General features: G+C 43.1%; 1 protein-coding gene across 3 annotated transcripts in view; it reads right to left on the minus strand.

Annotated features, from left to right (window-relative positions):
• The window catches only part of MOXD1 (monooxygenase DBH like 1), a 759,590-nt gene that overhangs the window by 240,753 nt on the left and 493,649 nt on the right, over positions 1-25,188 (minus strand). For all 3 annotated transcript variants that reach the window (XM_069235166.1, XM_069235165.1, XM_069235167.1), the window contains exons 6-7: positions 9,373-9,475; positions 6,224-6,390 (exon numbers count right to left, since the gene is read on the minus strand). In XM_069235166.1, coding sequence (XP_069091267.1) covers positions 6,224-6,390; positions 9,373-9,475 — 270 coding nt within the window. The remainder of the gene's footprint in view (positions 1-6,223; positions 6,391-9,372; positions 9,476-25,188) is intronic.

Consider the following 25,188-nt stretch of genomic DNA (forward strand, 5'->3'; position numbering starts at 1 on the left):
AGGCTTAACTGCGTGGAGTGCGTCCCCCCTTGCTTGTTTAGATAATACATTGTTGTCATGTTGTCTGTTTTGACGAGAATGTATTTGTGAACTATTATTGGTTGGAAAGCTTTTAGTGCTTGAAAAACTGCTAGAAGTTCTAGGTGATTTATATGCAGTTTTGTTTGATGTACGTTCCATTGTCCTTGTATGCTGTGTTGATCGAGGTGTGCTCCCCACCCTGTCATGGAAGCATCTGTTGTTATTACGTATTGTGGCACTGGGTCTTGGAAAGGCCGCCCCTTGTTTAAATTTATGTTGTTCCACCACAGAAGCGAGAGGTAAGTTTGGCGGTCTATTAACACCAGATCTAGAAGGTGACCCTGTGCTTGTGACCATTGTGATGCTAGGCACTGTTGTAAGGGCCTCATGTGCAGTCTTGCGTTTGGGACAATGGCTATGCATGAAGACATCATGCCTAGGAGTTGTAGTACCATCTTTGCTTGTATCCTTTGTGTTGGATACGTGCGTTGTATGATGGTGTTGAAATTTTGAATTCTTTGTGGACTTAGAGTGGCTACTCCTTTTGATGTGTCTATTATGGCTCCCAGGTATTGTTGTACCTTGCGCGGCAGAATTTTGGATTTTGTGAAATTGACGGTGAACCCTAGTTTGAAGAGGGTTTGTATGATATGATTTGTGTGATTTGAGCACTCTATTAACGAATGGGCCTTGATTAGCCAGTCGTCTAGATATGGGAACACATGTATTTGCTGCCTTCTTATGTGTGCAGCGACTACCGCTAGACATTTGGTAAAGACTCTTGGTGCGGTTGTTAATCAGAAAGGCAGTACCTTGAATTGGTAATGTATTCCCTTGAATACAAACCTTAGGTATTTCCTGTGCGATGGGTGTATTGGTATATGGAAATAAGCATCCTTGAGGTCTAAAGTTGCCATGTAGTCGTGTTGTTTTAGCAATGGCAATACTTCTTGTAGTGTGACCATGTGAAAGTGGTCTGATTTGATGAAAGTGTTCACTACTCTGAGGTCTAGGATTGGTCTCAGCGTTTTGTCCTTCTTTGGTATCAGAAAGTACAGTGAGTAAACTCCTGTGTTTATTTGTGTGTTTGGCACTAATTCGATTGCATTCTTTTGCAATAGTGCCTGCACTTCTATCTCCAGGAGATTGGAATGGTGTGTTGTCAAATTTTGTGCTTTTGGTGGTATGTTTGGAGGGAATTGTAGAAATTCTATGCAATAACCATGTTGGATAATTGCTAGAACCCAAGTGTCTGTAGTGATTTCCTCCCATGCTTTGTAATAATGACTTATTCTTCCCCCCACTGGTGTTGTGTGGAGGGGGTGAGTGACATGTGAGTCACTGTTTAGTAGTAGGGGTTTTGGGGCTCTGAAATCTTCCTCTATTCCTAGGGAATTGCCCTCCTCTATATTGTCCCCGAAAACCTCCTCTATACTGTCCCTGGTAACTGGACGGTGTTGCTTGTGAGGTGCTGGCTTGTGTGCTCTGACCCCGAAACCCCCCTCGAAAGGGTGTTTTACGGAATGTGCTGTTATTCCCTCTGCTCTGCGGGGAGTAGAGTGCGCCCATGGCTTTGGCAGTGTCCGTATCTTTTTGGAGTTTCTCAATCGCTGTGTCCACTTCTGGACCGAACAGTTCTTTTTCGTTAAAAGGCATATTGAGAACTGCTTGTTGAATCTCTGGTTTAAATCCAGACGTTCGGAGCCATGCATGCCTTCTGATAGTTACAGATGTATTAATTGTCCGTGCAGCTGTATCTGCAGCGTCCATGGAGGAGCGGATCTGGTTGTTGGAAATGGTCTGTCCCTCCTCAACCACTTGTTTTGCCCTATTTTGTAAGTCTTTGGGCAGATGTTCAATGAGATGTTGCATCTCGTCCCAGTGGGCTCTGTCATAGCGCGCAAGTAGTGCCTGGGAGTTCGCGATGCGCCACTGGTTTGCAGCTTGTGCTGCGACTCTCTTACCAGCTGCATCGAACTTGCGGCTTTCTTTATCTGGGGGTGGTGCATCTCCAGATGTGTGGGAGTTGGCCCTTTTCCTAGCTGCTCCTACAACGACAGAGTCTGGTGGCAGCTGTGTAGTGATGAAAACCGGGTCTGTAGGAGGCGCCTTATACTTTTTTTCCACCCTTGGTGTGATTGCCCTACTTTTGACCGGCTCCTTAAAGATTTCTTTTGCGTGCCGGAGCATACCAGGGAGCATAGGCAGGCTTTGGTATGAGCTGTGGGTGGAGGAGAGTGTGTTGAATAAAAAATCATCCTCGACCTGTTCTGAGTGGAGGCTTACGTTGTGAAATTGTGCTGCTCTAGCCACCACTTGAGAATACGCGGTGCTGTCCTCTGGTGGAGATGGCTTCGTAGGGTATGCCTCCGGACTGTTATCTGACACTGGGGCGTCGTATAGGTCCCATGTGTCTTGATCTTGGTCACCCTGACTTATGGTGGTGTGAGCTGGGGAGTGTGATGGAGTTTGTGCTGGTGAGACGTTAATCACGGGCGGAGGAGAGGGTGGTGGGGTAACTCTTTTCACCACTTTTGGTTGTGGTGTCTGTTCAGTTTGGAACTCCAACCTTCTCTTTCTTCTAATGGGGGGAAGGGTGCTTATTTTTCCTGTCCCCTGCTGTATGAAAATACGCTTTTGTGTATGGTCCACATCAGTTGATTGTAGCTCTTCCTCAAACCTATGCTTTTGCATTTGGGAGGTTAGCGAGTGCTCTTCTGTATAAGAGCCTGAAGCTGGGTCGCTTGCAGTTTGGTTCGGGACCGAAACCCTGTCTGCGTGTTTTTTCGGCTCCGAGGTGACTTTTTTCTTTTTCTGGGCCGAAACCTCTCGCCGTCGATCTTCTTCGGTGCCGCTGTCTCGGCGTCGAGCCGTGTCCACACTGGCATCTCGGTGTCGAGGCTTGTCTCAAGCACTTTCTCGGTCCCGAGAAGGCTGCGTGCCGGTGTCTCGACCGGAGTCGGACGATCTCGGCACTGTTTGGGCCTTTTTCGGTGCCGACGGTCGGTCACCGAATTTATGGGTGGAGCCATGGCCTGATGGCAGTGGCGTCCCCTGGGCCTTGTAAATCTTCCTCTGTGTGGTGTTCGACGTCTTACTCACGGTTTGTGTATCGTCGAATCCTTCGGAGTCCGATTCTTGGATCGAAAAGGATCCCTCCTCTTCTTGTTCCTCGAACTCCCGGTGGGCTGTCGGCGCGGACGCCATCTGAAGTCTTCTGGCTCGACGGTCTCGGAGAGTTTTTCGGGACCGGAACGCACGACAGGCCTCGCAGGTGTCTTCGCTGTGCTCAGGTGACAGGCACAGGTTACAGACCAAGTGTTGGTCTGTATAGGGGTATTTATTGTGGCATTTGGGGCAGAAACGGAACGGGGTCCGTTCCATCGGCGTTCTTCAGCACGTGGTCGGGCCGACCAGGCCCCGACGGGGGATCGAAAAACTACCCCGAAGGGCACCGGAGCTCTTCGATCTTCGATGCGGTGTTGAATCTAACTACGCCGATCCCGAACGCAACAATACCGACGAAAATCTTCCGAAATTAGCTATCTTTCCGTTCCGAAACTCGGAGCGACAGGAACACGTCCGAACCCGATGGCGGAAAAAAAACAATCGAAGATGGAGTCGACGCCCATGCGCAATGGAGACAAAAGGAGGAGTCACTCGGTCCCGTGACTCGAAAGACTTCTTCGAAGAAAAACAACTTGTAACACTCCGGCCCAACACCAGATGGCGAGCTATTGCAAAACATGCGTATCTACAGCGACAGATGCCATCGAACATAACATTTTTTTAAATGTAGAAATTCACTGAAAACACCAAGGGTTTCAGGGACTTTATGTTTAGGCTGACTTTTCAGGCATACATAACCATAGAAATTCAGCAGTTATAATTACCTCACCAAACTATAACTTATACCCCCACAATGCACTGCTTAAGACCTCACATATTACTTCTCATGACATGGTCAGTGACATCACAGATGACATCTCAAATGACATCACTGATGACATCATTCACATACCTACTCACACACCCATATAACCGCTGATCCCAAACCCCTGTTAACACAGGAGTTTTTAATGAAATTATTAATAATTATTCATGTATCCTGAGTGTCGATTTTTCATGGAAAATGTATTAACTTAGAGAAAAATAATGCACGCATTTGAAAGTGTGACAACATAAGCAGCCACCAGTATTCACAAAGTGAACTTATTAATGGCTTATTAATATGAAATGTTGAGCTTAGGTTTGAGTAATGTAGCAATACGTCATATTACGCGTTGTGTATTATGTCTTAGCTTTATTAATTGTATGCTTTAACTTAGCGGAGGTCTTGGCCTAGTTGCACAGCCTGATGTCAAGCTGCATTGCTTAAGCGTTTAATAAAATGTCTGCTTCGAGAATTAAATTGTGATTCTCCACTGTTCTGTCCATGTGCCCATAGCTAAAAGTCTTTCTCATGAGAACTGCTTGGTAGAAGATGCTATACTAGCTAATGCAACATTTTTTTATGTAATGTGTGTAAGACTGAGTTTCTCAGGAGAATACAATGGAGACTCTGACTAGAGTATAAGCTGCAACAGTATTGTTACCTGAATGAGGAGAGCAGGACAAGAGGAGCCAATCATCGACATGTGAACTATGTACTAGTAGAAATGTAGATTAAGGGTATTAGTTTTATTGAACAAAGTGTAAACATGCGATCCCTTGAACAATAGGGGCATAGGTAGTAGTTTTAAGAAATCTAACTTAGCAGGACTGCACTGAGAAGAGGACAGTATTTTGCATTTTGCCTTTTGCCACCGCATTTGCCCATTTTTCCCAGAGACATGCTTAACTTTACTGCTTAAAGACTTTGTCGTTTCTGAACTTTGATGCTGAAATCCTGATGCCTAGCTGACCGAACTGATGTCCTGAGGACGAAGACTATCACAACTTGCTGATCCAAACGACTGAGGATAGGTATATTGACTATGATGTTGTTTGCTATGTCTATTTGCTTTTGTTTCTAGTTACCAACCGCGCTTTTGATATAACCATAGTTAAATGTTTTCTAAATTCGTGTTGACTAAATTGTTTTGCATGAAGCCCAAATATGGTGATTCTAATTTGGTGTTAGTTAGGGATCTCACTGATGAAGATTGCTACATCTAATAACATTTGATGTCTCTTCTTAGCTGAAACTAAATGTATGTAATCTCGTTTGCGCAGTTATTGTTGCTATTGATTTGCGCTGTAATTTTGGAATGCGTAGTAGGACAAGCCTTGATTAGATTGCGTTTCGTTTTCCGCTTCGGACAGACAGTGTTGTTTCTATATGTTTTATCAATTGATTTTGATATTAGTCAACATTACCTTAGCATTGTTAATATAAGGAGATAAATATTCTAACTTTTACATAAAGGTGTGGTTATTCATGGCTGCAAGGTCATGGTATGTGATAATTATTCCCCATTTTCCTTCCACTCCCCCGCTCACTCCCATATTTATTACAATTGTGTGTGTGGAGATCTCCAACACTGTGGGAAAATCTCCACACAGAAAAGATAGGAGAGGCAGAAGGGGAGGTCTCTGTTCATAGTTTTGTGATCCTCATTTTGTAGTACCTCTATGATACTACCCTATGCGCTACAAAATGTGGTTTGGCAATCAGACCCAAATGTGTAAAGCGCTTCTGTATTTACTGCATTATAGCCATTTTGAAAGGTTTGCTAAGTGAGTAAAGGAAGAAAACATCGCTGGTGTCAACCATAAATTCTTTCAATAAAATGGAGACCCATATTTGTTCGGGGTCCTCTATGACTGCTCAGATGGTGAAGGATGCATTAATGATCGACATAATGTTGGAGGCAAATTAATAAGTGCATTTGCTGATGAATTTAGCATGGCTAGCCTTAAGAAGAAATGACGATGACTAAAACAAAGCTGCACTAAATTCAGGAAGATTTTTACAGCCATGCAGGGGGCACATTAAATTAGGTTTACCCTCATTTATTACATTTTAATGACAGTTGTATAATGTTGGGAACGACTCTAATAATTATTTTTTCTTGTTTGCCTTTTTTTTATCTTGTTTATTCATTCTAACAAGGTGTACTAATTCAAGCCCGGCACGAAACATACCCAGCTAGCATTCACATTTTCATAAACACCCCGTGCCAATAAAAACGAATTCATTACTTGGCATACATACACCTACCTCTTCCAGGCATTCCATCGTGCAGTGACCTTCAGAGTGGAAAGAAGGCATGCCTGGTGGGATCATATGATGAAGGCTGACCCAAACACCAGTCTCTATGACCCCTGCATCGTGTTTTCTCAAATGTGAGGTGTAATACAATCGAAGTCCAGAGCTGTCAATCAATCCTGTGAAAGGAGAACACTATGACACACCAAGTGGTAAAACATAGGGGACACCAACGAAACTCAAGGGAAAAGAACTCATGAGGTATCTTTGCACATTAAATGGGAGTGAGAGACAGAGGCAGTGACAATGGCTCCCTTTCCTGAAGCAGTAGCATATCACTTATAGTGAAGTGAGGATCCAAATGAGAACACAATGTCAAATCAAGCAGTACATTTCAGTGGTGAGCCCCCTAACTCCTGAAGCCAAAACCCTGCTTTAGTGGATGCTATTAATTCGTGCTGCACATTGATGCATCACCCTATCACTAAAATGTTAGATAGGACAGCTGTCATTAAGCAGGGACCCGGCAGCAAATATTTCAGGTCAGCAAACAGTCAGGCCCTCATTTTGACTATGGCGGCTCTGCCATGTTCATTATGTGGAGGCCAGACCGCTGCTTTTGCGGTGGTCCGACCTCCACCACGGCCCTCGCTGTCTCATGACCACCAGGGTCGCAATGAGAGCCTCCGTCTTCTCAAGCAGTGGCGGTTCCCCCAGAAGGGCAGAGGAGTGTTGCCCCATTCGGGGCCAATAGGATATTGCTGCTGATTTGCCGCAGGGAGGAGAGGCCACTTCAGTTTGAAGTACACATGTTCATTTGAAAAACTGTCTTGCAATGGCCAGCTCGACATGAGCAATTCAAACCTTTTCAACCAGAGCTGTTTTAGACAGCTCGGTGGAGAGCAGGCACAGGCCTCGAGTGCCTGTAGGGCACTGAGCCAGCCCACTCCAACCAATCCTGGTGCTTCTCTCATGGTGCTTAACAGTATTAACAGCTTGAGGGCAGCGTCTGGGTTGGTTACGTGCTGTAGCCTTGTTATAGGTAGATTAAACATTTATTTGTTCTTTATAAAAAGGTGTTACTTGAATTTGTAGTGCAATTTAATGTAATGTAATATAGATACTTTATTAGAATTGGTACTCATGTTAAGCTCTCCAATGTCTTCAGGTCTAGTTTGCTCAGTGTGCTATATTAGAAAAAAACTGCTCTTATAGTCCCCCACCATTTTCATATGTCATCACCTATTACTAACATCTACAACATTGTTCTAGGTATCATTGCTCCAGTTCAAGGAATTTTTGATTACTTCTTTCTCAGCAGTGCTCAAGGCTGCAGTCTCGATCCCCATAGAAACAAAACACACATGGATCTACTTGAGGCTAATAAATTACTGTTGAATCTCTAACCTTTCTAAAGCAGTTAGGGCACTGGTAAAACAACTGCTAAGTCCATTGATATTCTGTACCCTTTCCAAGGGGAATTCTGGTCTTAGTGGGAGTGCTGAATCCAGTTTTGCAGCAATAATGCATAGCTACCATATACTGGTTGATAAAGACACCTTGTCAGAGCTCTAGTCCTTTTGCCTCCGTCAGCCCCTTTCATAAACGTCCAGAGCAACTTTGTAGTGTCTGCATGTACATTTAGGTTCCTGGAGGTTAGAGAAATGGCATAAAACAGAGGTTGTCTTTCTTGCTTGTCAGGAACATTAACAATGTTGCTCTACTGCTTAGTCATTAAGATCCATTTCAAAAGCACTGCATAGTGTCAGAAGCTTTGGCCTGTCTCTACGTACTAGTAGAGTTTTATTCATGCTCCTTGATGGTTCCTTTTTGTTTCTTTGAATTTTAATTATTTTCACACAGCTGTCATGCTCAATAAAAATGTCCTGTTGTCATTGAATAGTTTAATGGGTCTAAATATTCTCCAATTAGAGTCCAAAAATGATCAGGATGCAGGGGTCATGGGTAGTTCCCAAACAGGTTTTCAAACTCTATGGTCATTCTTGCAGACCTGCCCTGAAGCAGCCCAACTAATCAAGAGCCCCCCTCTGTGTCACCACTATCAGAATGTACAATCTGTTAAATGAATAGGGCTTGGGCATGTGCAAAATACACATGTGCATGTACAGACTCACTACACATTGCTGCGAAGAATGGAAGATTCATCATGTGTGATGCCAGTTATTCATAAATCAATGTATTGCCCTTGCTTTTAGCTCAGAGTGACTATATTTCAAGGCGATTGTCTCTATTTGAGGACTACATGCTTTATGAGAAACTTTAAACCAGATTTTAGACTGGCGTGAACTAGAAGCAAATTAGACGGATTGAGCCGAGTGGCCTTCTTGCATCTAATTGTGTAAAAATGGGTAGTCGTAGTCCTTTTTGCATTGTATTGTGAGAAGTGTCTTACGTGCCCAAGTTAATTAGCAAAGGCATATTTTGTGTAATCTATACTGAATAAGTGCCCTGTATTCCTGATAGGGTCAGTAAAATTTTTTCAACATCTTGAGGATTTTGAGCCCCGCTGTAACTCTCCACATTTGTGGTGTTTCAACCAGTGACTCCAACTGCTCTGGAATCGGGAGTGGAATGACCTACTTTTCTGGTAGGCTCTGAGGATCCCACTTGTAATCCTTGGTATCTCCTTCTCCAGAGTTACCAATGCCCACAGTATTGTACCTCTGCGGGATGGAGTTAAAGGGGGTGATAAGGAAGACCTCATAACAGACCCTCAGTGTACAATTCCTAAAGTGAAGCACATTGGCAAACAAGAAACTATCTTTATGCTGAACTATAACTTTTTAATAAACTGTACATTTATATGTCTCTTCCCAAAAATCACATCCTTTCAGTGTGATGTGTGCAAAATATACCTATACTATTAAACATGGTCAAATGCATAATGCAGTGCAAAAAGTGAAAAAAAGAGGAGCTCCATGAATCAATCTAGGCAGCTGCCTATTATCTGGGCAACAGAGGTGGCAAGCACATTACCTTGATAAAATTACTTATAGGTCTTTCATTTTTTTTTTACAAAAAGGCCAGATTTCAGTTATCAAGACTAGAAATCAAGTGCCACTGCTATGTTACTTAACTGGCTTCATCGTCTGTAAGTGTATGAAGATTCAATTTTACATAATTACTGTAAATACACTTACCTTCTTGAAATGTTGGATTATCGTAATGCACTTCCATAAGGACATACTTTGGATCTATTGATGAACCAATGGGTAGACCAACATGAGGAGGATATGTAAAACCCTGGCAAAGAGATACACAGTTGCGCTTTAAAGATGTATTACTGCTTTCAAGTTTGAGTTATTTTGTTATACAAGAATAATAACATTGTTCTATAAATATCACCTGCAGTGTGAAGATCGGTTTCCGAGTATAGGTTTCTGAAGTTACTTATATTTGAAAACATTAGCAGAGAAAATATATGGCGAGAAAATAATTTTTGATGCCGAATGTAAAGCCTCCATAAAAGCATTGCAGGATTTCTTCATGTTCCTGTAATATTACCTCTGATAACTGATCAGTGGATCCCCAATTTTTAACAGCAATGTCTTGATTTTGCAGAGACCTATGAAGATCTATGCATTTCAGAGACATTTTCAAATCCGTCAAACATTCATACATTGCCTTTCAATCCATAAGCAAAGAACGCATGAATAAAAGGCGTTCAAAATCCAATTAGTACATTTTAAAATCCATGCGATGCATATTGAAGTAAAAAGAAGGAAATACTTGTTTAAAACAGATTTTACGGTTTTCAGGATTTCTAGTCAAAAGAATGAATTTTGATATCAAGAAAGAAATAGCCCAAAAGTATAGGTATATGAGGTGCCAAGCTTCACGTGCTCAGAGGCATTTATAAGATTCCGGCATAACAAATTACCCATGAAATTCTGCTCCGACTAATTTAGAGTAGGTTAGTTTGTCAACATCCAGTTTGTCCAGATGTGGGAAAACCATATCTAATTTTACAATGCAGTAATTTCTCAAGGTAAACTTGCATGAGTCTTCGGCTGCAGCAGCAACCACGTCTATTTAACTCTTTTTCTCACAGGGTGCTTAAAATGCACCCTGACATAAAATTAACTTCCTTTCCCTCCTATACTCCCCCAACACCCTCGCTCATACCCCCATCCCACCAAGAAGGCCTTGCATACATTTACCTCCTGCTAGGAGCAGATAGTAAATGTACGATATTTATTCCCATGAAATTGTGAATTTCAGGTTGTTTTACAACCAGAGCAATCAGTCCCACTGGGTAATTCCTCGCTCATGGAGTAAACCTGTAAGTACTCAGCACTGGGGTGCATTTTCAGCATCAAGTGGTAAAAGTGCATGTTCCCCTTTTACCATGGCCCCAGTACTGTGCAACTCGGAATGAAGGTCACAGTACTGTGCAACTCGGAATGAAGGTCAAAGTACAATTGTCAATGAGATTCTTGAAAACTTCCCCAAGTAACAAATACATTGGAAAACAAGAGAAAAGTATCTGCTGCATCCACCAGGAGGATTGTTACCTTTAGTATATGGTTCCCAGTTTTATGGTATTTTTTTTTAAACATTTCTGTCCGTATTTATCCATATTTATTTTGTGTGTTGAGAATAAATGGAATCAGAATCGATTAAATGCGTGTGTTCCATGAACCAATTTTTAAACGGAATCTTCCTGCAAGGTTTGGGCAGTGCTTAATTTGCGCTTGTTGTTTCCGGTGCTGAGCACCGGCACTTATTTTTTAGGGCCGGGGCTTATTCTTCTGCATTAAGCATTCGCTGCGAGCAAAAGACACATATGGGAAAGGCGGAGGAAGGGAAAAATGAAAAAGCGTCACAAAGGGAGAAAGTAGAAAGCTTCCAGAGTGAGCTGAAGGGGCAGGGAGTGGCTTTATATGGATTGAAGAGGCCTGAGGTGGCTTCAGGATTACGCCGCCTCAGTATTCCGTGCTCGCATATTTAAGTACAGCAGCCTAGTGTTCAAGAGAACTGTGAGCACCGCCACCTTGTTATTTACAAATTAAGTACTGGGTTTGGGATTTTAGGAGTCTGCATGCTATGGTCAAGAGCTAGGAATCTCAGGGAGCCATGCCCAGTCCGAGGATTTTAGGTGGCCTATTGTTCTGCTGGCAATTACACCTTTCCCTATTAGAAAGGAGTGATATTTCAACACTGTCCTGACTATTACTTTACTTTTGAGTTGCGTTGTATTCCTCCTCAATGCAATTACCGGCGCTGGGTTGGTGAAGGTAATTTCAGAGTGCTTGTTTGACTCTCCAGTTTCTGGGGGAAGGAAGGTCACTCTGTCTATATCAGCAGAGGTGGTACATTACAATCCTGGTATGTTAGCACAAAGTTTCATCGTGTTCCCTCTGCTGAGAATGTCCCACTTCCCTCTTGAGGCATGTTCACGGTATAATATAATCTTGAGTTCAGATTCATCAGGTCTGACTATTGTACTCGTCTTGTCATTCCACTCTATTGGGATTTGGGTCAGCCAGATGTTTCCCTTGCTGCACTTACATTCTGGAATGCTTAGCCTTTTGGAGTTCTCAACTGGTACCTTAGAAAGGCCTCTTGGTGGCATAAACAGCATAAGATTGCCCGTATTTCCTGATGTGATGCTGGGGCTTTCTTTTGTGTTCCCATTCTCCATATGGTGCCTGTTTATTACAGCTGCGCCTCTTGGTTCTGCGGGGATTGCCGTTGTTTGTGTCCATACAGAGGGGTTGTAGGGAGCGTTTGCTGTATTTCCACTTTGTAGAGTTGCACTTACAGTGGTGTATGCAGCTGGGGCAGTTCATCCATTTGTGAGTGAGGTCTCAATTCTGCATTGAGAGCTAGATTTGAAGCATCTGTTATGGTGGCTTCCGTATAGTCACTAGCAGATTCCTTGTGGCTGCAGTTGGTGGACTTGTTAAGTTTTGCTATGAGTGGATCAGTTGTTCCCTTAGGCTCTTGGTTATCATGCTGAAGCCAGTACAGACGTTTCAGGTTTCTGCTTTGTTGGTCAGTTTTTCAGTCTTTTCTTATTTTTCCTTCACCGAGGAGCACCTACAATGACTGGTGTTTTGGAGTTGTTGCTCAGTAGGTTGGAGCATATAGTGGTGGGCTCTTGCTTTTGCTTAGGACACCGCAGATGCTCATGCTGGGTCTTTCCAGCGGTGGTCAACATGAACGGTGGCTTTGTTTGGTCAGGGCCTGCTCGTCTGTTGGCTATCCTCCAAGTCTCTGGGTTGGTAATCCCTGAAAATGGGGCTGCAGCGGGGGCCAGCCTGCTCTTTGGCACCCAAGAGGTTTCAAGAGCTTTGTGGCTTTGTCACAAGGTTGGCATATTTCCTACAGCTGGACTTCTGGTTTACCTTTTCAGCTCCTCAATCAAGGAGCTCATCATTTCAGGAAAAGTTCCTATCTTCTCTAGAATTGGTCTGCAGGAGCATGAGTCTTGCCTTGGCTCCAATTACGTTGATACTTGAGCTCTGATTATTAGGCCATTCAGGCAGTCCAACTTGCCATCAATTCTAGAAATTAGAGTGGGTTGGGACTGTAAAATAGTAATTTGTACATCTAGTTTGTCAACTTGCAGTAGTGCTGTATTGGCCATGGAGTTTAGTGTTTTGTTGATGCTTCTTAGCGCATGTGGGACGATGGCAAGGCACTCATTCCCCTGGTCTAGGTTTAAGTTTGAGGCTGCATCTTGTTGATGGATGAAGCATGAGTTGGAGAAGCTTAAGCACTAACTGGTCAGTGAATATCTTTCACCTTGCTCCCCTTATCGGTCTATGTCGGTGACCTCCTCTAGGGCTCCTACAGAGAGCAGTGGTCCTTTAGGGGCTTCTTGGCAAGTTAGTCCTCCCACCTGGGTCAGTTCTTCAGCTTCTTTCCTATCTTGTGAGGGAGAACTAGACGTGGCTTGATTGGGCGAGGATTTATTATCTTGGATCTCTGGCACCACTGCTGTATCTTTTGTGCCACCTTTGTTTGGCTTTCCTGTATGTTGAGCATCGGTGAGGCCGCTGAAGGAATTGTATTTCAGGCATGGCCTCATCATTTGTAGTGGTTTGCTCCTCCACTTTCACTGAGGCGCTATTTAGAGCATTTATTACACTCACCATCTCTTTCCCCTCTGTTACAATTTTCGGGCTGAGTGGAATTGTTTTTCCCTTTAGTACACTAGGGAATACATGGGACTCTTCACTTCGCCCTGCACAGGAAGTGAGTTTTGGGCATAGGTATTCCTGAGGTAGGGCTGTTGTCTCCTCCTAGGCATGTGGCGCTAGGTACCCTCTGATGTCATTTCTGTGAATTACTGATGTGCGCCCGTCCTCTTCTCAAACCTGAACTTGGTGGGGGCTCCTATTGCTGGAGCCAGGTTGCTGTCTAATTTAGTGCTGGGCAAACATCAGGGTTTCCTCCATCACCCTCTACTGGGATACAACAATTTGTACTTTTGCCATTTGGCTGTCTTGTGTGGTTGTTGGCAAGCTTGCAGCTGTGTCGATGTGGCGCTTTGTATTATGCTTTTTACATGAAATTCCTGAAATTATTCCATTCTACTATGCCACGGATATATGCACAACGAACTCAAACAACAGAACTTCATTGGCTGTTGATCACAGTGTTTTTGTTTTTTGCTCTATTGTTTAGCGCGAAATGCATACTTGTCAAGTACTGATGCAAGAATGCAGTTTGTGCTAAAATATAGTGCTAAACAACAGATTCGCATTTTATGTAATTTTTCACAAATTTAAGTGGAAACAAATTGTAAAAATGTTTGCTCACCCCTAATCTATTCTAGAGAAGTTACTAGAATTTCGGTTTACTCCCTGAGCTGTTTATATGTTTAGATAAAATGTAATAATCTGCATTGTAATAGGCGGCGGAGAAGTCAAAAAGTATTAGTGCAGTTTAATGGTCTTCATGCAGGGTGAGACAGATGTCCTCCATGAGGTTTGAAAGTGTATCTCTGTACCTCTCATACATAGGCATACTGTCTATTAGTCTTGTCTTTTTGGGGATTCTCCTAACATTTGAGATTGGAGAGAAAACGGGCAGCACCTAAGGCATTTGATTGGAAAGAGATTGGGAAGATAGAGTCAACAGATTTGCCCCATACTCTTTAAATCTGTGGATGCTTCCTTATCTGAAAAGTCTGAGAAGTTAGAAAAAACGGGGCAGCACCAGATGTACCGTAACAGTGGCAGGAAACCAAGGGCAGTGGGAGGACTGCCTGACATACATCTCTCCTCTGAGCTCCCAGTCTTCATTTACTTGGCAATGAATGATGGATGTTGATAGGCAGGAGCTGCTGCCATTCAATGTCTACCCTTCAGAGCAGGAGATTGTGGGGCAAGAATCATTATCTCCGGCAAGCAAGGAAGGTTGAACATTGTCCTGGGAAAAGTCGAATGAAGTTGGGATACTTCCCCCACCTGTGCCAAGTGTGATGTTTCCCAACTTGCTAGACTTAGTAGGCAAGGCTTAAACATCACTCACTCATAGTTAAGTATTTGAAGGACCTCTGTGTTACAGTGCTTTTTGAATGTGATAGAGGGATGGGAAATGACCCCAATGGCAGAATAGTACCATAGCTCTGTTATGTCACTAATGCACAGAAATAAATATTTCATCTAATTACACACCATCCAGCAACATTGTGTATACAATGCTTAGTTTGAGCCAGCGGTTTCTGGTGCTCCGGTGTTTGACATAATTGTCTACACCAGCGCCTATGACAGTTTGCCACATGGTCTAGATGATTGTCCAATTTAGAGAAGAGCACAACAACAGTTATTTATTAAAATCCAATCTTTATTCGACAAATCTCAACATTAATTGTAATATAATGAAGACAGGTACATATGTGCAAAAATTTGATACGGTATCAAATAATGAAATTCTTAGCATGTCATATAATAAAATACATACAAAATAAAGAAGTTAAAATGAATAATAAAAAAAGTTAAAACCGAGTTAAAATGGCAGAATGAATTCCTTAAAGGTATGTTTACACATTTTAGCTGCATCGCTTTTAGCAGTGACATTTTACACACTTTGCTTGCATGACATTATTATAGGAATATGTTATTCAAGTTGCTTATTTTTGTTAGTCTTTTCTCAACATATGCTAAGTAGATTCTTTTCAAGGCTGGGAACACAGTATACAATGTCCTAGTGCTTGTGTTGCCCATTCAGAGACAGTTTCTAACATCTAGACATAGCATTGCATCAGAGCAGTGCCTCTAACACAGTGTGACTTTTATTATATAAATGATGCACTGACTCAGAAGGGTCAGAGAGGCACTCCAGCTGCGACCATCCTGTGGCAAATGCCGTGTTCAAAGTGCAGCTCTGCTGGTGCTAATCTCAAAGTTTCCAGAAAGGATTGCTATCTCCCCAACAGAATGGTTCCTGATTCAGTCCTCCTTAAGGTAATCATCTTAGAATGAGTGAAGCTAGAAGGTACACACACTATGCTCTAAGTCTAGGCTTAGTGTTGGGTATGACTTTCTAGAAATCAATTACCATGGTTGAATTATCTATTACCTTTGCCATGTTCATAATGCTGGTGACTTTGCTTTGTTTAATCTGCCTAATTATCGCAGCTCTTTATCTCTATACAAGACTACGATTGTTTAAAAAAATGCATTAAAAACGTATGTTGTACTCCTCTTGTGTTTTAGCTTGGCATGCATGAGTAATACAACAAAAGGATAAGATATTTTTTCCACAGCTTTCTTGGAAGTCGTAGAGTCATGTTTAGGTTGCCAAAATCTCTTTCCTCCTTGGTATGGTTAGAGGTTCGGGAGAGGCACTGTGAGCTAGCCAGGAATTGGGCCAGCAGCTCCTGATGGTGTGGACGGACTCAGACCCCCACATTCTGAAGTTCTGTTGTCCTAGTACGCAGTCCTATAGTCATACTATGAACCATATAGCAGTATGTTTTTTCCGAGACAGTACATGTGGCATTTAATTTCGGCAATTTAGTCGATATGTCATCAGATGTATATGGGGGGAGTGAGTGTTTTTCAGATTCACTTTTAAAATTGAATCTCAAGCGGCAGGACACTTTTCACTCATAAACTGAAAAATTAGTATGGGGTAAAAATATATTTATGTGTACTAAGTGCAATGACAGTGCTTTCCAATATTTCAGTCTGTGCATATACCAGTTATTCTGCTAAATGCGTTGATCTAATCAGGTTAATCTGATTTTTCTCTCGGTGTTCACGTTGAGACCCCACATAAATTTGAATTCATTTATGTCTGAATCATACTAAAAGGGCAAATGAACACATTAAGAGTTTGTGTTAAAACTAGAGTTAATTCTTTTAACTGTAAAATAATTTCCTCTCAACGCATTTTAACAAGAATTGCCAATAAATGGAATACTGTGTGCAGTAACCGTAGTATTAAGTTTATTTGCATTTTCAGCAGCTTTTTGCTCATGGTACTATACAGTGTTACCTTGGTTTGACTGACTGACTGAAGTGACTTTCGTGTTTTGATAGAATTAAACGGTTTCCTTTAGCCAAAAAACAGCCTCCAATGTAATGCAGTGGGGCTAAAGGAAGGGCAAAGAGTGTATATAACAGAACATATACTTTCCATTTTGTTCCTGAGCCTGTCTTCAGAATTTCAGAGGTAAGGTTTAGTAAGGCCAGTGCCATGGGTACCAAATGGACTTCAAGGGGTGGTGAATTCTGCCACAAAGCACCCCTTATTGAGTTCCATGCACATTGCCCCAAAACACTAAGACCAGAAGAACAATAAATGGGTTGTGCTGGCAGTCTGTCATAGAGAAGGATAGACAGAATACTAAATATATATGCAAACATTTATGACCTACAAACACGAATCCAGCATTCAGATTGGAACTCTGGCCATTCTTATTATCAGTAATAGATTCCATATGGTGATCAAAATGAAATCAGATTTGTGTTTTTATTTTTATGATTGCTTATAGGTTTTGTAGTTGAATTCGGTCACCAAAGGATGGGTGTGCAAATCATACATTTCTGAAGGGTATTTACTGTTGTGTCATTGACACCAGCAGAAACCTCAAAATATTTTAAATCAACTACCATCATTTACACCGATTCAACCTGTCAATATTGCAACCTATTTTGGCACACCTTTTATTTTCAGTATTTTAATGAATTGACATGCAGTTTACAGCAGGCATATCTTACTAATTCCGTAAGTGATTAAAGTTAAAAGTTAATTTTAAGAAATTGGGTTATTAGTTGAGAGAGATGCAAGCCCCACCCCCATTATAAAAACAATCCTGTCAGGGTGAACCATAACAGTCACTAAATAAACTTGTCCTTAACCCCCTGGTAGCTTGGCCAAAAGCAGTCACGCTTCTTTTAGAGGCAATGTGTAAAGTATTTATGCAGCACACAAACAGTAGTAAAGTGAAAACCCAATGCTATTGAAATCCCAAGTCAATTTATAAAAATGAAGTATTAATTAAGAAAATAAAGTAAAACCAATATGACAAAAATCCTATAATTAGCACCAGAGTTATAACTTTTTATAGGTTTTGATAAAAATAGCACCACAAACACAAATAGCTACTTGTTGGTATCTGGCCACGTTAAGCCTTACCAAAGTCACAAGTTGTGAAGGGTGAGAGCCCATTAAAGTAATAAACACAATCCTTGTAAGGGTGAACCAGAAAAGGAATTAAATAAACCTGTCCTTAACCATCTGGTAACTTAGCCAGAAGGTACATAGTATCCATGCAGCACACTAACAGTAGTAAAGTGAAAACAAAACACCAGTAAAATCCTAAAACAATTTAAAAGAATAGAGTAAAATGTAATAAATTAAATTAAACCATAATGACATAAAATCATATAAGAAGAACCAGAGTTATGAGTTTTTATAGTTTTTGGTGAAAATAGCACTAAAAACACAAAGAACCATTTGAAAGTATCTGGTCATGCTGGACCGAATCAAAGTCACGAGTTTAGGCCAACCATAATGGAACATGGGCCAAGACCACGTTAATCCTGGTGAATAGTTTATCTTCTAAAAGTTCAAGTTGAGCGAGGAGCCTCAGCCAGAGCTTTGCGTTGCAGGGAGCCGCAAGAAGATTATTGTCAGTGCAGGAAACAAATTGTTGCTGGAGCTTTGTGGTGGTGGAAGACACAGGCAGTCGCTGTTTGGTGCGAAGAGCAGTTTGCAGTCGAAACATTGCATTGGCGGGAGACACAGCGACCATTGCTGTTGTGATGACAGTCTTTCTTCTGAGTTTTCCACTGGTCCAGGAGTGTTCTCATCAGAGGTTGTAAGGAAGCTAAGCTATTCTTATACCCAGTGCCAGCCTGTGGGTGGAAGAAGTGCCTCCTTTGTCTAACCTTCCTCTTTTCCTAGAATTGGTTCCAATGTGGCTAAGTGGACAAAGGCAAGCAGGTCTAGATGTGAACTCAATTTGTCAGTGGCAGGGCAGGCAGCTTCAAAAGTTACGAAGAGGGTAGACACTGCCCCAAGAACATCATTTGAAGCACAGAAGGTGCTGAATACACCCTACTAGGCCTTCATGCATAGGAGTGGAACACCCTGCCCCACATCCCAGGCCCTTTTGTTTGCATGTCTGGAAGGAATACTCAACCATCCCCCTCCTCTGATGCCGTGCTCGTGCCCACCCACACTTGTCATCACACCGTTATGCTGCCATGCAAAAGCTGGAGATGGGGGTCAGATAGGTCCACAGTTTACGGCAATACACTGCTGAGGGATCGCCATGATGTTGCAGGGCTGGATCGCTGGCACGACAGCCTGTGAAAAACTGTTACTTCCAGCTCCCAATGCCAGCGCTATGACCAGCTAAGCGCTAAGGTCGTTGCCAAGTGCCGAAGTTGTCATGTTGCCACTCCACTCTCGCTCCATTCCCAGCCTGTTTGTTGCCCATTTGTTGCTGCTCCAGGTCTGATCATGGAGACGGGCAGCTTTGGGTGATCAGCAGGGCGATAGGGAGAGTGATGGAGGCACTCCTGTTCTGGGGGCTGGGGCAGGCTTTTAGCCACCAGCTATAGTGGAGGAGCTGTATCAGAGCCAAATTGGAGCTATACTTGGGGAGGCCCATAAGGCTATATCCCTGTTACATGTCTACATAATCCTGTGTGTGTGGGTGGCAGCGACAGCAAGACCAAGGCGGGGGGGTGGTAAGTGCCAGTTCCATTGCCAAATGCCACTTGCTGTTTTCACACTGTCTGCAAAAAGAAAAAAAAAAGCCTTTCATTCATTGTGGTCGTGTCCGTGTTCTCTGACTTTTTTGCGGAGTTTTTTTTTCAGGCCTATAGTAGACATGTAGTTCTTGTATTATTTTGCAAGGCTTTGCCGGCCTTGCCGGTCTTAAGCACTTAGGTGGCTGTTCCCTCCTGACTTTTAATTATTAGGTTTTTAAATATGTAATTTTTATTTTTTGGTAACAGTTGATGTGCTATATTACGAATATCTGGGAGTCACCTTAGGATGCCAAGTGATCTGGTTCTGGTCAGCTGGTTTGCTGGAGGTCAGTATCTATTTGCAAGATTATGGTTAAGTGTAAATGTACAGGGGTGCATCAGGACACCCTAAGGCAACATCCATTGATTTGATGCTCCAGAGGGCAATTGGGGTGGTCGCCACGAAGATTGAGATGACGAAGAGGAGACTTTCAATGGGTCCCCTGGATCTGGTGTGCTCATTACCGGGGATGGGCGAGCTTACCCTGACACTGAGTGGCAATGCCCCTGGAGGGGCTGGAAATGCTGGAAGTGCTGGGTCAGTGCTAGACACAGGGGGTGATTCTGATTCTGGCGGGCGGCGGAGGCCGCCCGCCAGAATTCCGCCCTCCATTATACCGCTCCGCGGTCAGAAGACCGCGGAGGGTATTATGAGTTTTTCCCTGGGCTGGCGGGCGGTCTCCAAAAGACCGCCCGCCAGCCCAGGGAAAAACTCCCTTCCCACGAGGATGCCGGCTCGTAATCGAGCCGGCGGAGTGGGAAGGTGCGACGGGTGCAGTGGCACCCGTCACGTATTTCAGTGTCTGCAAGGCAGACACTGAAATACTTTGCGGGGCACTCTTACGGGAGCCCCTGCCGTGCCCATGCCGTTGGCATGGGCACGGCAGGGGCCCCCAGGGGCCCCGCAACCCCTCCTACCGCCATCCTGTTCATGGCGGCTTTCCCGCCATAAACAGGATGGCGGTAGGGGGGGTCAGAATCCCCTCGGCGGCGCAGCGAGCTGCGCCGCCTTGGAGGATTCTTAGGGGCAGCGGAAAACCGGCGGGAGACCGCCGGTTTTCCTGCACTGACCGCAGCCAAAGCGCCGCGGTCAGAATGCCCTGCGGGGCACCGCCGGCCTGTCGGCGGTGCTCCCGCCGACCCTGGCCCCGGCGGTCTAAGACCGCCGGGGTCAGAATCACCCCCACAGTGTCCTGTATGTTTAGCTTGCAGGTTGCGACACCTGAACTAATGGCTTCTGATTAAACATCGAATAGCCTAGCTCTGACCCCGCACCTGGGGAGTTTGTTGGAATACCAGGAGGGGGAGCACTGGAAAGCTGTTAAATGCAGGGCTGTTTGGAGACAACAAGGCACCAGCACTAACACTACCAACCCTACCAAATTTCCACTTATCTCTCATCTGCCTGAAAACTGTGTAGCTGATATTGCACGCAATGCAAGGCCAAGCTGGGTGACTCTTTTGGTAGAAGAGCTGCTGAGTAGGGTTGAAGAGGTTTTGAAATAGGAACTTACACCCTTTTTGGCCTGCTTGTCAGCAACTGAACATTCTCTGAGGGATATTAGCAAGCGTTTGCTGATATTATCGTCACTGTTACCACTACTGTTACCTCTACCCATTAAGCCCACCCAGATTATTTAGCCTTCTCAGTCAACTTAGCTGGATATTACCCAGCACTTACAGATCTCACAGCCTGTTGGTAATAATTATAGCACTTTCTCACAGATGTCGGATGAAGCTGGGCACAATAGGGGGCATGATAGAGGGCTAAAGACAACTAGCGGGAAGGGCTTAGCATCAACCCATCAACTGGGGGTTAATAGGAGGGTACCATTACGAGAAACCAGGAACCTCCCTGTCATCGATTTACCCCCTGCATCAAGTTCTTATGTAACAGTGCTGACAGGAGTGCCAGGCTTGGGTGAGGAACAGTTAGAATCACATGACAATTTGGTTAATAACTGTTCGCACTGGCTCACGATGTATAAGACCTTTCCTAGCTCCCTGGCCCATAATATACTCCTTACGCGCTGGATTGGGAGAAACAGGAAGGATTGCCCGGGGGACTGTGTTATAGTTAATTTTAAAGACCCCGGGCTGGTCCAAAAGTTGCTGGTTGCCAATAAGAATTTATGAGAAAGTCATACCAATATCCGCCTTTTTCCTTTAGGGCATTTTTATAAACCGCCACACGGCCTTGGCAGGGCCGGGCAGTCTATCCCATCAGTACAACTCCTCACACTACCTTGGTGTTTTAGATACCAGTGTCTCACAGACAGTGGGGCCATACAATGTCCCGGTATCTAACCGCTTCGTTGTTCTCGATGAGGTTGATTGACTAGTTAATAAGGCGTCCCCCGGAATCTCAAATTGTAATAAGAATGATATGGATGGCCCCCTTAATGGTGGGTATTTAAAAATGGAGGGTGTAAATGGATTAGTCCCCCTTTCATTAAGGGAGTTTGACCATATGTTGAGAGTTATGGATGGTAGAGTCACCTAAGAGGCTAGCAATAGCCTAGGAATTATGAACCTTGGTAAAAGTCCCCCCTCTTCTTTTCGGGCCAATGTGACTCATTACAAACATTGGGCTTGCATGGTAAGTGGGGCTTATTTCTATCTCCTCAAGGAATGGGAAGCATAGATCTGGAGGCTGAGGTAATTAGAGATTCTAAATCCCAGTCAAAGGGGGTGACAGTAGCAACCTGGAACATTGCAGGTGCCCATCACAAGTAAAAGAAACCTGACTGGCATAAATTGGCTGCCTCTTTTGACATTCTCTGTATTCAAGAAACATGGATGTTAGATCCTTTTTATATAGACCGTTTCACATCTTTGTTTTAACCTGCTCTTGCTTCCCTGTCAGGAAGGGCACGTGGTGGTCTTGCTACTTTTGTTGCTGTTAAAATTCCAAATGGACAGGTTGAGCATAAATGGTTTTCCCCACAGTTTTTGGTAACATTGATTTCGTGGTCAGATGAATGTAACATTTTGTTGATAGATTTATAATAATTTTCTCCACCATGAAGTAGATAAAGGGTTGAGTTATTTTGATGATTTTATAAATACTTTTTTAGCTCATCAGGGGAAAAATATAATCCTAATATGGGAAGGGGATTTTCATATCACCTTGTGTCCTATTGGAAATATTCATCTTTGTGGTTTCTTACTTGGTGAATGTGAGGCTAGGGCTCATTTTAAACATACTAAGTTGGGGGCCACTTTGAATACGCTAATATTGAAATATGAATTTATAATCCTTGGCGAGGCCCAGCCAAACAATATTGAGAAGATCCCAATGTTTATGGGGGGGGAGCCTCAGGGAGTACTATAGATTTTATATTAATATCTGCAGCTTTTGTATCTCTCGTTTTTAATTTCAATATAGTGGCAAATTGTCTTATTTATCAATACCCCGTTTGTTTCACTTTGGAGTCAAAAATTCACAAAAATCTTGCAGTGGCAGAATGAAACACGGGCCTCTTCAAGAATAAAGGACTTCTGAATAACTGGACAAAGGTTGATCCTGTTAGCTTTACCACGGAAATTGTCCATGATTATATCATGTCCATTTTGGCATGCTTGGATGAGGATCATACTGACAGTTCAGGCCTAACAGAATTTAAAACTCCATGTGAGTCGATGTTCGAAGGTTTGGTTATTCATAACCTCTGCCCTAGGATCTCTCCCGATAGCTGGTTTAACGCCTCCTGCTCGGCGGCACACAAGCATTTAAAGGCAGTGCTTAAAAAGTCTCCGCCAACCCTGTGGATGTTAAAAAGGCTTTGTGTGATTATCAGTCCGCCTTGCAAGAAAGGAAGAGGTCTATAAGAGATAATGCCTGGGAAGAGCTGGCTTTGCCCTTATCATTTAGGGATAATGCGAGGTTTTGAGCCATTATAAATCATCCTTATTTTCTCGAGTGCGACATGCCAAAACTGGAAGCTATAATTCCTGAGGCCCAGTGGGTGACACACTTCAGGGGTATTTTTCAATCAACTGAAAGTGATTATGGGGCCTCTAATTGTTACCTTCAACCAGAGCCAGACTCAGTACCTATTGACTTTTCCATAGAAATTAGTGAGATACTTTTTGCACTTGGAAAATTTACCTCTGGGGAAGTCCCTGGTCCGCATTGGGTCCCTGTTGATATTTTTAAATCAAATACAGATCTATGGGCCCCAGTTGTGACAAATGTTTTAAGAAGTGCTGTGGTGGGGGAAATCCCTGATTCATGGAAAACGACCATCCTTGTCCCCATTTTCATAAAGGGAGATAAATTGTGCCCAGCCTGCTTTAGATCAATATCTCTAATAGAAGTAACAAGAAAAATCCTGGGAAGGGTGTTCCTCGCCTGACTCAAGACATGGGCCAAAGAGAATACAGTTTTAACACCCGTCCAGTATGGGGCAGGCTGGGCATAGCAACTGTGGAACAAATAATACATTTATGTTTGATTACTAGTAAATATGTGAAGGCCAAGGGGGGGGTGACATTCATATGGAATGAATTGACCTGTCAAAAGCGTTAGATCTGGTTAGTAGGGATAAATTATGGAAGATCATGCAGACAATGGGGGTAGATTCAAATTTGTTCATTTTATGAAGATGCCTGCATCATGAACTTAAAGTATCTGTTAGTAATGGCCCACAAGGGGAATTATTGTCTCCAATAAAGTCTGTGAGAGGTATTAGACAGGGCTGTATTGTAGCATCTTTCTTGTTCTTAATATATATTAATGGTATCACAGAACATTTATCTTGGGTAGGCGCGGACATCCCAAAGGTGGGGGATTATCCCGTGCCAATACTTCTGTATGCGGATGATGCAGTTTTGATTGCACTCACCCCAATTGCACTGCATAAGCTATCTTTTTACAGAATGCATGGAAGGTCTTGACCTAAAAGTAAGAGATTCAAAATCATTCACCATGACTTGTGGGGCTTTATGCACTAAATCTATGCAGTTTAGAATGGGGGTAGCATCTTAAAAGGTACAAAGGATCTTAGTTATTTAGGTATGGTTTTTAGCTCATCCCTTTGGTGAAAACCACAAACATTTGCAAAAGCCTAACAACTAGAAAGGAATGTGGAGGGCATCTTTCGATTTGCTAGGTCACTAGGCCACAAACCTCTGACAGAGATGATCCCCCGGTATAAAGCCAAAAGTATTGCTGCAGCTATCAATGGGGCAGGGGTTTGGGGTTACCAAAATCAGATAATCTCTAACAAATTTGGAATGCCTTCACATGTAGATTGCTTGCAGTCCCAAAAAATGCAGCAAATTTGATATGCCATGAGCAGGTGGGCCTTTCCGATATAACCGATCAAATACAAATCTCGCCACTCCTATTGTGGATTAAGTGTTGTCAAAACCCGGAAGCAGCATTAGTCAGAGCATGTATGTCAGATTGTCTAGTTCTAGAAAACGTGAATAAGATACTGTGGTTGATGTATGTAAAATCGGTTCTTCAGAATTTAGGTTTAATTGATTGGTTCACCTTCCCCACACATCTTCCAAAGAATGCTAAGCTGATTGTGAAATCTAGGTATGCAACCTGTTGCGGGGAGGAGAGGTTAAGAGGTGCTTTGGACATGAAATTGGTGGATTATTATTTGCAGATGGTCACTGTTAAATCCCTTGAACTATATTTGGGATGGATAGAGAATACAAACCATCGGCTCCTTTTAACATATTTAAAACTTAATTTGATTAATTTTAAAGTGGATTTCC

The sequence above is a fragment of the Pleurodeles waltl genome, chromosome 5 (genome assembly GCF_031143425.1).
Source record: "Pleurodeles waltl isolate 20211129_DDA chromosome 5, aPleWal1.hap1.20221129, whole genome shotgun sequence".
Taxonomy (NCBI): Eukaryota; Metazoa; Chordata; class Amphibia; order Caudata; family Salamandridae; genus Pleurodeles; species Pleurodeles waltl.